The 12789-nt window shown below is 36.6% G+C and overlaps 1 protein-coding gene across 1 annotated transcript; it reads right to left on the reverse strand.

The window, feature by feature from the left end:
• Window positions 1-5841: 5841 nt before the first annotated feature.
• l1camb (L1 cell adhesion molecule, paralog b) lies at window positions 5842-11905 on the reverse strand. The gene is made up of 2 exons (XM_052593533.1): window positions 11835-11905; window positions 5842-8368 (listed from the first exon to the last, which is right to left on the reverse strand). The coding sequence occupies exons 1-2, from the start codon at window positions 11861-11863 to the stop codon at window positions 8113-8115; spliced, it is 285 nt and encodes a 94-aa protein (XP_052449493.1). The 5' UTR covers window positions 11864-11905; the 3' UTR covers window positions 5842-8112.
• Between the last annotated feature and the right edge of the window lie 884 nt (window positions 11906-12789).

Genomic DNA, 12789 nt, shown 5'->3' on the forward strand with positions numbered 1-12789 from the left:
ATCTGTTTTTGACTCCAAAATATAACACTTTCCCTCTGTACATGGCTGTGGGGACAAGCAGTTTTGTGGTGCTTGGAATTCTTTATAATTAATTAAAAGTAAATGTTGCTTCATTTATGGTGCATGAAGGTCTAATTGTTCAAATAACACATTGTTTTATTGTAAAATATAAAAAAGTGTAACCCTAATGTATTTTTCAATTGTAATATTTCTGTAAAGGCTCGGGATAGAAAAACTGACATTTCTGTAGAATGACCCAACTATTAACACAATATATATATAACCCCAGGCATTTATTCAATACAGTGGCTAAATTAACGAAAAAATAAAGCATCAAGTGTTGACATTTCCCAACACCATAGCAGTAATGACTTTATGAACTACTTTACTTCTAAAATTTATACTATTAGGGATAAAATTGTAACCATGCAGCCGTTAGCTACAGTATTGCATCAAACAGTGCACTATAGTTCCCCAAGGAACAGTTCCACTCATTCTCTACTGTAGGAGAGGAAGAATTGAATAAACTTGTTAAATCATCTAAACCAGCAACATGTATGTTAGACCCTATTCCATCTAAGCTCGTAAAAGAGGTTCTTCCAGAAGTCATAGATCCTCTTCTGACTATTATTAATTCCTCACTGTCATTAGGATATGTTCCCAAAACCTTCAAACTTATTAAGTTATTAAGCTTTTTTTTTTTTTAAACTTCACCCCAAAGAACTAGTTAATTATAGACCGATCTCAAATCTCCCTTTTCTGTCCAAGATACTAGAAAAGGTAGTATCCTCACAATTATATTTTTTTTAGAGAAAAATGGTATCTGTGAGGATTTTCAGTCAGGATTTAGACCGTATCATAGTACTGAGACTGCTCTCCTTTAGAGTTACAAATGACCTCCTATTCTGATCGTGGTTTTATCTCTCTATTAGTGCTATTGGATCTTAGTGCTGCGTTCGACACTATTGAAGACAACATTCATTTGCATAGACTAGAACACTTTTTTAAATAGTACTTATATGACCGCTATCAATTCGTAGCAGTGAATGAAGAGGTATCATATCAATCACAAGTGCAGTATGGAGTACCTCAAGGCTCAGTACTAGGGCTGTTACTCTTCACACTTTACATGTTACCCTTGGGATAAATCATCAGGAAACACTGTGTTAGCTTTCATTGTTATGCTGATGATACTCAGCTCTATATTACTTCGCAGCCTGGCGAAATATACCAATTTGAAAAACGGAATGCATAGTCGATATAAATAATCTGGATGATGAGTCATTTCTGCTTAATTCTGAAAAAAGAGGTGTTAATTATAGGAACTAAAAACTCTGCATATAATAACCTAGAACAATTCAATTCAATTCAAGTTTATTTGTATAGCGCTTTTTAGAATACAAATCGTTACAAAGCAAGTTTACAGAAAATTATGTTTCTACAATATTTAGTAATAGCTTATAAGTGGTGACTGTCAGTTTGTGCACGTTTGACAGGATTTTTTGAAAAATTTATACAAGAATAATTAATATTTTATATGATGCAGTCACACTTGTAGCAATATTTGTTAGTTCTGTTTGTTGATTCAGGGTTAGCATTATCTGAGGTCCTCTGAGGGTCAGCATCATCTCTCCTCAGGTGTTCTGGATTCAGATAGAGACATCATTAGCATAGCTGCTGATCCAACAAAGTAAAATTAATTAGTTTAACCAAAGCTAAAGGATAAAAATGCGCATTTGATCAGATGCAGCTACACTCACAATTTAAGATACATTATTCAAATGCTTGGCGAAAGAGATGCGTTTTTTAATCTAGATTTAAACAGAAAGAGTGTGTCTGAACCCCAAACATTATCAGGAAGGCTATTCCAGAGTTTGGGAGCCAAATGTGAAAAAGCTCTACCTCCTTTTGTGGACTTTGCTATCCTTGGAACTACCAAAAGTCCAGTGTTTTGTGACCTTAGGGAGCGTGATGGGATATAGTGTGGTAGAAGGCTAGTTAGGTATGCAGGAGCTAAACCATTTAGGACCTTATAGCTAAGTAATGATAATTTGTAACTGATTCAGAACTTAATAGGTAGCCAGAGCAGAGATTGTAAAATTGGGGTAATATGATCATATTTTCTTGACCTGGTAAGGACTCTAGCTGCTGCATTTTGGACTACCTGTAGCTTGTTTATTGAAGAAGCAGGACAACCACCTAAAAGTGCATTACAATAGTCCAGTCAACAGGTCATAAATGCATGAACTAGCTTTTCTGAATAATATGTTTCGTAGCTTGGCAATGTTTCTAAGATGGAAGAATGCAGTTTTTGTAACATGGGAAATATGATTTTCAAAAGACAAGTTGCTGTCTAATATCACACCCAGATTTTTGACTGTAGAGGAAGTTAACAGTACATCAACAAGTTGCAGATTGTAATCTACAAGATTCTGTGTAGTGTTTTTGGTCCAATAATTAATATCTGTCTTATCCTAATTTAATTGGAGAAAATTATTTGTCATCCAATCTTTTAAATTTTTAACACACTCTGTTAGCTTAGATAATGTAGAAGTTTAATCTGGTCTCGTTGAAATATATAGCTGAGTATCATCAGCATAACAGTGGAAGCTAATTCAGTTTTTTCTAATAACATTACTAAGGGGCAACATGTATATTGAAAATAGAAGGGAACCTAGGACGCATCCTTGTGGCACTCCATATTTTACTGATAATAAATGAGATGACTCCCCATTTAAGTAAACAAAATGGTAGCGATCGGACAGGTAGGATCTAAACCATCTTAGAGCCTGCCCTTGAATACCTGTATAGTTTTGTAATCGATCCATGAGTATGTCATGATCTATGGTGTCGAACACAGCACTAAGATCAGAGACTAGAAATTAGATGCAGCCTTGATCTGACACAAGAAGCAGGTCATTTGTAATCTTAACAAGTGCAGTTTCTGTGCTATGGTGGGGCCTGAAACCTGACTGAAATTCTTCATGCAGATCATTTTTGTGCAATCAATTGAGCAAACACAACTTTTTCTAAAATTTGAGACATAAATGGAAGATTTGAAATAGGCGTATAATTTGCCAGTTCACTGGGATCTAGTTTCGGTTTCTTTAATCAAGTTCAAGTTGAAATCAGGTGGCGTCTGGTAATTTGTTAATTTAGCCACTGTGCTAAATAAAAACCTTGGATTGTTTTGGTTAGTTTTGGAGTTTGTGTATATGCTCTGCCCTAGCAGTTTTTAGAGCCTGTCTATAGCTGGACATACTGTTTTTCCATGCAATTCTAAAAACTTCCAAGTTAGTTTTTCTCCATTTGCTTTGGAGACTATGAGTTGCTTTCTTAAGATAGTGAGTATTAATGTTATACCATGGCACAGTACGTTTTTCTCTAGCCTTTTTCAATGTGATGGGGGCAACAGCTTCTAATGTATTAGAGAAAATAGTGCCCATGTTGTCAGTCTCTTCGTCTAGTTCATGTTTATTTTTGGGTACAAATAGCAGTTGAGATAGATCAGGTAGGTTTTTTGCAAAAGGTTTTTTTTGGTGGCTGGAAAAATAGTTCTGCCCAGACGGTAACACTGAGACATATAGTTAATATCAGTGATATGCAAGCATGCACGATACAAGGAAATGGTCTGTAACACCATCAGTTTAAGGTACGATATCTATAGCAGTAAGATTGATTCCATGCGATATAATTATATCTAGTCTATGATTAAAATGATGAGTGGGCCCGGTGACATTTTGCTTGACTCCAAAAGAGTTTATTAGGTCAGTAAACGCAAGTCCTAATGCATCATTTGTATTATCAATGTGAATATTAAAATCTCCCATGATTAGCGCCTTATCAACTGTAACCAGAAGGTCTGAGAGGAAATCTGCTAATTCTTTTAGGAATTCTGTATACGGCCCTGGTGGTCTATACACAGTAGCCAGAGCACTGCCTAAGACTTGATGGCTTGATGGCTGCTCTGTCAATTCTTCGTCATCAGTTAGGAACCTAGGTGTCCTTTGATATTTGATAGCAATCTTTCCTGAGAAAGCCACGTTTCTAGCATTTGTAAAAACTGCATTTTTCCATCTCAAAAATATATCTAAACTACCACCTATGCTCTCAATGTCAAATGCAGAAATATTAATCCATGCATTTATGACCTCAAGGTTAGATTAGTGTAATGCTTTATTGGGTGGTTGTTCTGCACACTTAGTAAACATACTACAGTTAGTCCAAAATGCAGCAGCAAGAGTTCTTACTAGAACCAGGAAGTATGACCATATAAGCCCGGTCCTGTCAACACTGCACTGGCTCCCTATCAAACATCGTATAGATTTTAACATATTACTTATTACTTATAAAGCCCTGAATGGTTTAGCTCCACATTATTTGAATGATCTCTTGTTAAATTATAATCCTTCACGTCCGCTGCGTTCTCAAAACTCAATTTGATAATACCTATGAGTGACTGCCTGCAACAATACAGATGGTGGATCAGAACCTAGAAAGGACATCTACTGCCCTGAAAGACAGCCGAGACCAGGACAACTAGATCCCCTGTAAAGACCTTGTCTCAGAGGACCATCAGGACAAGACCACAAGAAACAGATGATTCTTCTGCACAATCTGACTTTGCTGCAGCCTGGAATTGAACTTCTGGTTTCGTCTGGTCAGAGGAGAACTGGCCCCCCAACTGAGCCTGGTTTCTCCCAAGGTTTTTTTCCTCCATTCTGTCACCGATGGAGTTTCGGTTCCTTGCCGCTGTCGTCTCTGGCTTGCTTAGTTGGGGTCACTTCATCTACAGCGATATTGTTGACTTGATTGCAAATAAATGCACAGACACTATTTAACTGAACAGAGATGACATCACTGAATTCAATGATGAACTGCCTTTAACTGTCATTTTGCATTATTGACACACTGTTTTCCTAATGAATGTTGTTCAGTTGCTTTGACACAATGTATTGAAAGCGCTATATAAATAAAGGTGACTTGACTTGACTTGACTTTGCGAGCTCTACTGGTGGCCGAAAATGGGCAGAAGTGTTGAGACTCTGATTGCCTCATGTTTGACATGTCAGCTGAATGACAAAACAGCCAAGCCAGCACCTGCACCTCTCATACCTGTGGATCTACCTAATGGGCCATGGGAAAAGGTAGCCGTTTGAACATTGATGCAGCTTTAACTGAGGGTGCTTTTGATTTTGTTTGAGGGTGCTTAGCACCTCTAGCACCCCTGTAGAACCGGGCCTGAATATAATGAACTTGTTTGTGTATTTTGTTTGGATGATCTTGCAATACGCTTATTGTGATGTGTTTGATAGGCTCTAAATTCTTACAGTTATATTAAACATACAACAGCAGTTGAAGAGAGTCATTTGTGTAGTTAGATTTGTATCATTTAATTAAAAGCAGTTAAATTCTTGGCCCCCTCTGATTGTATTCTGTTGTTGGGACGGGCCTGTGACATGCCTGAATCAGCTACACTTGTTTCTTGTTCTGCTTTATTTATTTTCATCTTTTAGATGATTTGGTTGCTGCTCCTGAGAACACAAAAATATATCTGATCATGAATGAATGACATATTAAGAAGTGTAGTCATTTTAAGGCTTTATGGATAAGTCATTTTCAGTGAAGTCCTCATATTATGAAAGGCATAATCAATGGAATGTATATTTTAAAGTAAAATGTGTCACACATTATTTTCTGCATAATCAATTTCATTTTATTTTGTTGCATTTGGAAACAGCACAAGCTAGCACTGCGGCACTCGACTCGTCACATTCCTACTGCATCCATCACACCCGTCCGCTCTCAGCAGAGTTCAGAGATCACTCACAGAGGCTGCAATGCTTTGAAATACCACTCTGACTACATTTTTATTCTCATTTTAGTGTGTCAATTTACAAATAGAAAGCAGAGGTAAGAAGAAGCTTACACACAATATGGAGATATCCCACAGACCCAGGAGGGATGTTGATGAGCTTTAGGTCTTTCACAGCTCATCGTATAAAGCCATGCACTGCAATTCCACCGGTTTAACTCAAGTCCTTTTTGTAGGAAAATATATTGTAATGCATACACAAGCTACATACTCTTACATACATTTGTTGTAAATATTCCTAGTATTTAATTTGATTTTAACCAGCCGTTTGCAGCATGATTTTGATCGGTACAATTCAGGATGCTGTGGCATATGCGAGAGAAGACAAATGAGTAAACTCAAAGCTGTAATTACTGTCTGACGATATTTCTACCCGTGCCATTATAAAATGTCACAGATGTATCGCTCTGCAGTCTTCAGACGGGTTGGTTAAGAGGTGATGATGTCGTTAAACTGCAGGCCCATCTTGACATCATCACTGCTTCTTCCCCCAAATGCATTTAATGAAATTCACAACAATATAGTCATTCAGAAGTCCACTAAATAAATAGCATTTTACTTCTGACCTGTTTTCTAAACTAAAGATCAGATTAAGTGTAATAATACTACTAAATCTAATAATAAAGATATTAAATGTGGAAACATACTAAATCAAAGTTGGAAAAGATGACTTACATTCAGATTATGAAGCATCAGTTTGTTCTGTAATTTGTGTCTATTCGCTGCCATCGGCTCGTTATATTGTTCAAGGCTATTTCCTTCAGGCAGGAATATCCCAACTACACAAATTCAATGAATGCCCACACCAAAAAAAAAAAAAAAACAAAAAAAAAAATTGATGACATGAGACAAATGTGTGATATTATACTGTATGACTGTTATTGTTAGTAATAATTCACTGTACATAATTAGCAATGTTTGAGTGTTAATATTTGCAATCTTACGGACGGATGACACAGACACTGGAGCACAGCAGTTTTTCAGGGTTTGGCCTCAGCGTTACAGCAGAACAACAGGCACAGCCTCACACTATATCAACTAGCCTAGCACTACATCTCATGCTGTTATTTGCTGCTGGAAATCAGATTTTGTTGCTGTTTTTTTTTCTTTTTCTTTTAAAAATATATGTTAGTGTCAAGATCACAAAATTTGGCTTTAGTGCAGCGGCTGTATGTACTTCAAAAAAATTTAACGTAATAAATTGCATCAAAAACACCATTATTTTAAAAACTTACTTGGGCAACGATACAAACGATACACAGTTAAAAGCCCTGAACATTGATTATTAAGACAGAGAGACACATATGGGAGATTATTAATGTTCATACATACTGTTTTATAAAACACAAATTCATTAAGATAACTGTATTACAAGCAAAAAATTTAATAATAAAAAAAAAATAAAAAATATATATTATAACTCAAATATATTTGCCTTTATGAAAAAACGTATGTATATACATGTATTTAATAAAAAAAAAGAACATAAGTAAAAGAATAATACAAAAACAATACTTCAAATAAATGTAACGTTTTGTAATCGTGAATGGGAAAATAATGCCTTCAACCCATAATGAATAGTAAAAGGTTTTTGCTTTTCAGCCTTTAAGACCTGACTTCTATTGACCGCAGTGATTTCAGCTGATGTATTCGACATAAGGCATTGTTCAGAGAGGCAGCAAAATCACTTTGTTTTGGTTTAGTCTGAACAGTTAAAATAAAATAATTCTGGAACTGCATCTTAGAATGAAATACTGACCACATCATGTAAAGAATCAGTCTCAGTTCTACTGACCGTTAAAATTCAAAACAAATAGGATTAGTGTGCCACATGAACAAGGCCCAAGTCTGCCCTACACTCTCAAACAGTTGTATTCATGCCTTTTTCCTGTTGTGTCTGTTGTTTATCACATCTTCTTCTGCATAATTTCAGTGAAAGAACTGGCAAAACTTCCAGTGAGGGAGAATTTACAATCCAAACATCACTTGAAGCAGCGAAGTGAGCATTGTAAACAGTTTTCAGTGCTTGAATGGAATGTTGGAAGCAACTGTCCTGCAGGTTATTCGTGTCTGTCGGATGCATGTGTTTCATTATTAAGTGAGCGTGAAGCCGGTGGTTAATGTTGTTTCTTGTGTCATATAGTAACGACTGTCTGTCCTGAAATTAATATCCTGTCTAATACCATCAGGACCCCTCATTCAAATGGTCAAGAATGTGTGTGTGTAGAGGTGGAGCGTTAGTTTGGCCCCAGGAATCCTGTCACAGACGTGGGAAAGCTGATGCTGGGTGGAGGCATGTTGGGATTGACGGGAGATGTGGCGCCCGAGCTGCCGTGACCATTTGGATCTCTGCGTCCACTGTACTGGCCAATGAAGGAGCCGTCCTCATTAAACTGGATGTCAACACTGTCTCCGTAGTCGGCTAGACTGTCATTGCTGCTGCGCTTGCTCTCGCAGACAGACTGCTGACTGGTGGAGCACTTCTCGTTATCACTGAAGGAGATACAAAACAGATGCTTGGATAACAGCTGACCAGGAAATAAGAGTACAGTCACGACCCAGTTAGTGAGAGAAAGCTGTTCTTACCTCTCCAGAGATCTGTGTGTGTGAGCGTGAGTATAAATGAAAGCAGAGACATTCAATCAGCGTTAGATGTTAGCAGGGTCACCCCCACCACACATTATATTGTTATTTTCATAAGTTCTTTTCGGGGTTATCAGGAGAAAATGACTCAGAACGCGTATATGCGTTAATCGACTCCAGAGGGTTAAATGAATTGGGATTGCTAGACAAAATTTTTCACTTTTTTTGATGGTAGCTAAAAAATAGCCTGTGTGCATTCCAACTTGTCAGTAGGTTGTCACACACACACACAAACATACAGTATTTACATTTGGAAAGTAGAGCCAAATCCTAACCTGGGGCAGGTGAAATATAAATACACATATGGACTGACCAAGGGACATTACTACATATACCATTGCAGTAGTTCTTACCTAACCAGGGGTGGAAAATCTAATAATGCAGGGTGGACATAATAAAACTGTCCAGAAAAAGGCACAGGTTTAAAAAAAAGGGAAAAGAACTTCCCAAAAATAATCTCATTTATGGGCACCCAGCCTAGTACAAGGTCTGACCGAATGGTATGTAACAAATTAGTTAGCCTGGCATCAGGCTCCTCTGCCTGAGCGGAGGGGAATTTTCTAGAACAGCAGAAAAGCTCTCTGTAGCACCTTGTAGAGAACAATGGTGCCACAAGCAAGACACTGAGCCCACGCACCCATCAATTACCTGTTCATACCCAACACTCTGGAGGTAACTGGCTCAGCATAGAAACTGTAAAATCTCACAAAAAGGTGTTAGGTGTCACCTAGCCTATAGCTCTACAAGAGTTTGCCAGATTAGTGTTGTGCATCATTGCCCAGGCAGAAGCGACACTCCAAGTAGAATGAGCTTATATCTCCCAGGGGCATGGCTCGCCCTACACAGCAAAATCCCCAGTGTTAATTTAACACTCCCCAGTGTTAATTTAACACTCTGAGTGTGGACTCATATAAACACTGAAGCAGTGTTAAAAGTAACACTGAAGCAGAGTTGAAGTTAATAAGATAATTAAGAAGTTAATTGAGTTATGATTAAGCATTACTGAAGATACCTGATGTTAACAAGCAGAATCACAAATGAGAAAAATCACAATTTGTGTGTCACCATTATAGTGGTCAGTGTTTGCTTTAGCTGGGATCTTGGCTTGTAACTTTTTACTTTTAAAGTTTGTTTGTCAAACCAAGAGCATAAATCATCACGTGTTGATGATTATGTTTTAATGTAATTGTTGTTTGACATGAATCACTGAACTCATTTACAGTGTTTTCTCAAAGTAAAACTTCCATTATTGATTGTCACAGCTTTGATTCCACAATGAAAACATCTGTATTTTCTATACATTTTGTAGTTATCTCTCTCAAGTGATTCTGATTTTTTTTTTTTTATTAAAGAATTCTAATTTTAGGCACACACAGATAACAATAATCAACGTATGAATCTCAACAACGGTGACAAACAACATATTCAGATAAACAGACCAACTCTGAACATCACAAAACTAGATACAAAAAAATGAACATAAAAACAGCAAAAATAAAATATAGTTAGAATAAAAAGTTAAAAAGACAGTTCAGCTCATAATTTATTCATGCCGCAATGCATGATGGGAGCCATGGATGCGTTTTTATTGGCTACAACATGCTTTTTTGATGGTCACCGTTGTTGTGATGCTCACGCTGATTGCTGATGTCTGTGTGTCCAAACAAAAGATTACTTTTTTTTCCACGTATAACTGACTATTAAAAACATGTCATACTATGTCAGAAATGCTGGGTTGCTTACTTTTCTTTTTCACTTAATTTATGTATGCAGTAAAGAAACTTAAACTCAGGCATTCAGGTAACTCTATAACAAATAGCTCAAATCACAATCAATGGCACACATGATTGCCTTTGCTGTGGTCTGTCTGTATGATATAATTCAGTCACCACAGCCACATAAAATCTAAAGATAATAACTGAAGGGTCAAGATCCCAAATAAAGCAAACATTGACCACTATAATGGTGACACACAAATTGTGATTTTCTCGTTTGGTGATTCTGCTTGTTAACATCAGGTGTCTTCAATAATGCTCAATCATAACTCAATTAACTTCTTAATTATCTCATTAACTTCAACTCTGCTTCAGTGTTACTTTTAACACTGCTTTAGTGTTTATATGAGTCCACACTCAAGAGTGTTAAATTAACACTGGGGATTTTGCTGTGTACCTATGGTAAGCAAAGGTAATGGCTAGTTCATGCATTTATGACCTGTTGACTGGACTATTGTAATGCACTTTTAGGTGGTTGTCCTGCTTCGTCAATAAACAAGCTACAGGTAGTCCAAAATGCAGCAGCTAGAGTCCTTACCAGGTCAAGAAAATATGATCATATTACCCCAATTTTACAGTCTCTGCACTGGCTACCGATTAAATTCAGTATCAGTTACAAATTATCATTACTTACCTATAAGGCCCTAAATGGTTTAGCTCCTGCGTTCTAAACTAACCCTATACCATGTTACAATCCATCACGCTCCCATCAGAGAGGGTGAAGGTTTTGGACACACACACACGCACACACACAAACATATATATTTACATTTGGAAAGTAGAGCCAAATCCTAACCTGGGGTAGGTGAAATATAAATACACATATGAACTGACCAAGGGACATTAGAGGAACATAGAGGGTCAAGGTTTTGGAGAGTGACTACAGACATTTTTCAACACACCAGCATCATCCCAGACAGTGTAGTTAATTTTACATTTCATTATAATTGATTGGTAACAAAAAATATGCAGGATAACAAGTCACTGCAAGCAGTAGCCAATAGAATGTAATTATATGCCACTAAAATGCAATAGATTGGGGCAAAAATGGCAGTATGAGATTTTGTCTCATATTTATATCAAATAATATAATTAAGCAAAATCACATGGGTTTTTTTGTCCCGATTATCACTAGTATAACTGCGATCCTGTTGTCATACAACAGTTCAGTAAATAAGAATATTGTAAGATTTTAGTCACATGAATGTCTAATTTATGTAATAATACATAACATAAAAATATATTGTATCTATTATAAAAATAAATAAATATATATATATATATATATATATATATATATATATATATATATATATATATATATATATATATATATATATATATATATATATATATATATATATATATATATATAATAAAATCCAGAAATTCAACAATTACTCTCCAGGCCACTGACGGGTACTGAGATATTAAACTCTTCATGTTAGATGTCCCTTGTTACATAATAATCATCACCACAAAAGGAAAATGTCAGAGCTACTTCTGTAAATACACAATAATGTGACATAAAATGCACTTACTTGTACTCTCCAAACTCTCCATCTTTCATTGTACGGGCCCCATTGACCTGATCCTCCTCTTTATCTTTCACTGAAATACAAAAAAAAAAAAAAAAAAAAAAATTAAAATACTTTCTAACAAATTGCCAAAGAGACTATTCTTATTAAAAATTCCGTACATAGGGTGCCTCTGGTAAGAGGTTGAATGGGGAGGAAGAGAAAGTGCTTGATACAGATATATATATACAGTATTTGTGTATATGTAATAACATTTTTATTTTTTGCCCCCATTTTTCATAAGCTGACATCTAAGAAAACCAGTCAGTATCTGATGTGACCACCATTTGCCTCACGCAGTGCAACACATCTCCTTCACATAGAGTTGATCAGGTTGTTTATTGTGGCCTATGTAATGTGGTCCACTCCTCTTCATTGGCTGTGTGAAGTTGCTGGATATTGGCAGGAAATGGAACACACTGTGGTACACACAGATCCAGAGCATCCCAAACATGCTTAATGAGTGACATGTCCGGTGAGAATGCTGGCCATGCATTAACGTCTCAGGTTATGAATGTAACCATGGTTCCCTGAAGGTCAGATTAGTGTAATGCTTTATTGGGTGGTTGTTCTGCACGCTTAGTAAACAAACTACAGCTAGTCCAAAATGCAGCAGCAAGAGTTCTTACTAGAACCAGGAAGTATGACCATATTAGCCCGGTCCTGTCCACACTGCACTGGCTCCCTATCAAACATCGTATAGATTTTAAAATATTGCTTATTACTTATAAAGCCCTGAATGGTTTAGCACCTCAGTATTTGAATGAGCTCCTTTTACATTATAATCCTCTACGTCCGCTACGTTCTCAAAACTCAGGCAATTTGATAATACCTAGAATATCAAAAGTTCAGCGGCAGTTGCTTTTCCTATTTGGCGCCTAAACTCTGGAATAATCTACCTAACATTGTTCGGGAAGCA

This window comes from Carassius gibelio, chromosome B23 (assembly GCF_023724105.1).
Source record: "Carassius gibelio isolate Cgi1373 ecotype wild population from Czech Republic chromosome B23, carGib1.2-hapl.c, whole genome shotgun sequence".
NCBI classification, from domain to species: Eukaryota; Metazoa; Chordata; class Actinopteri; order Cypriniformes; family Cyprinidae; genus Carassius; species Carassius gibelio.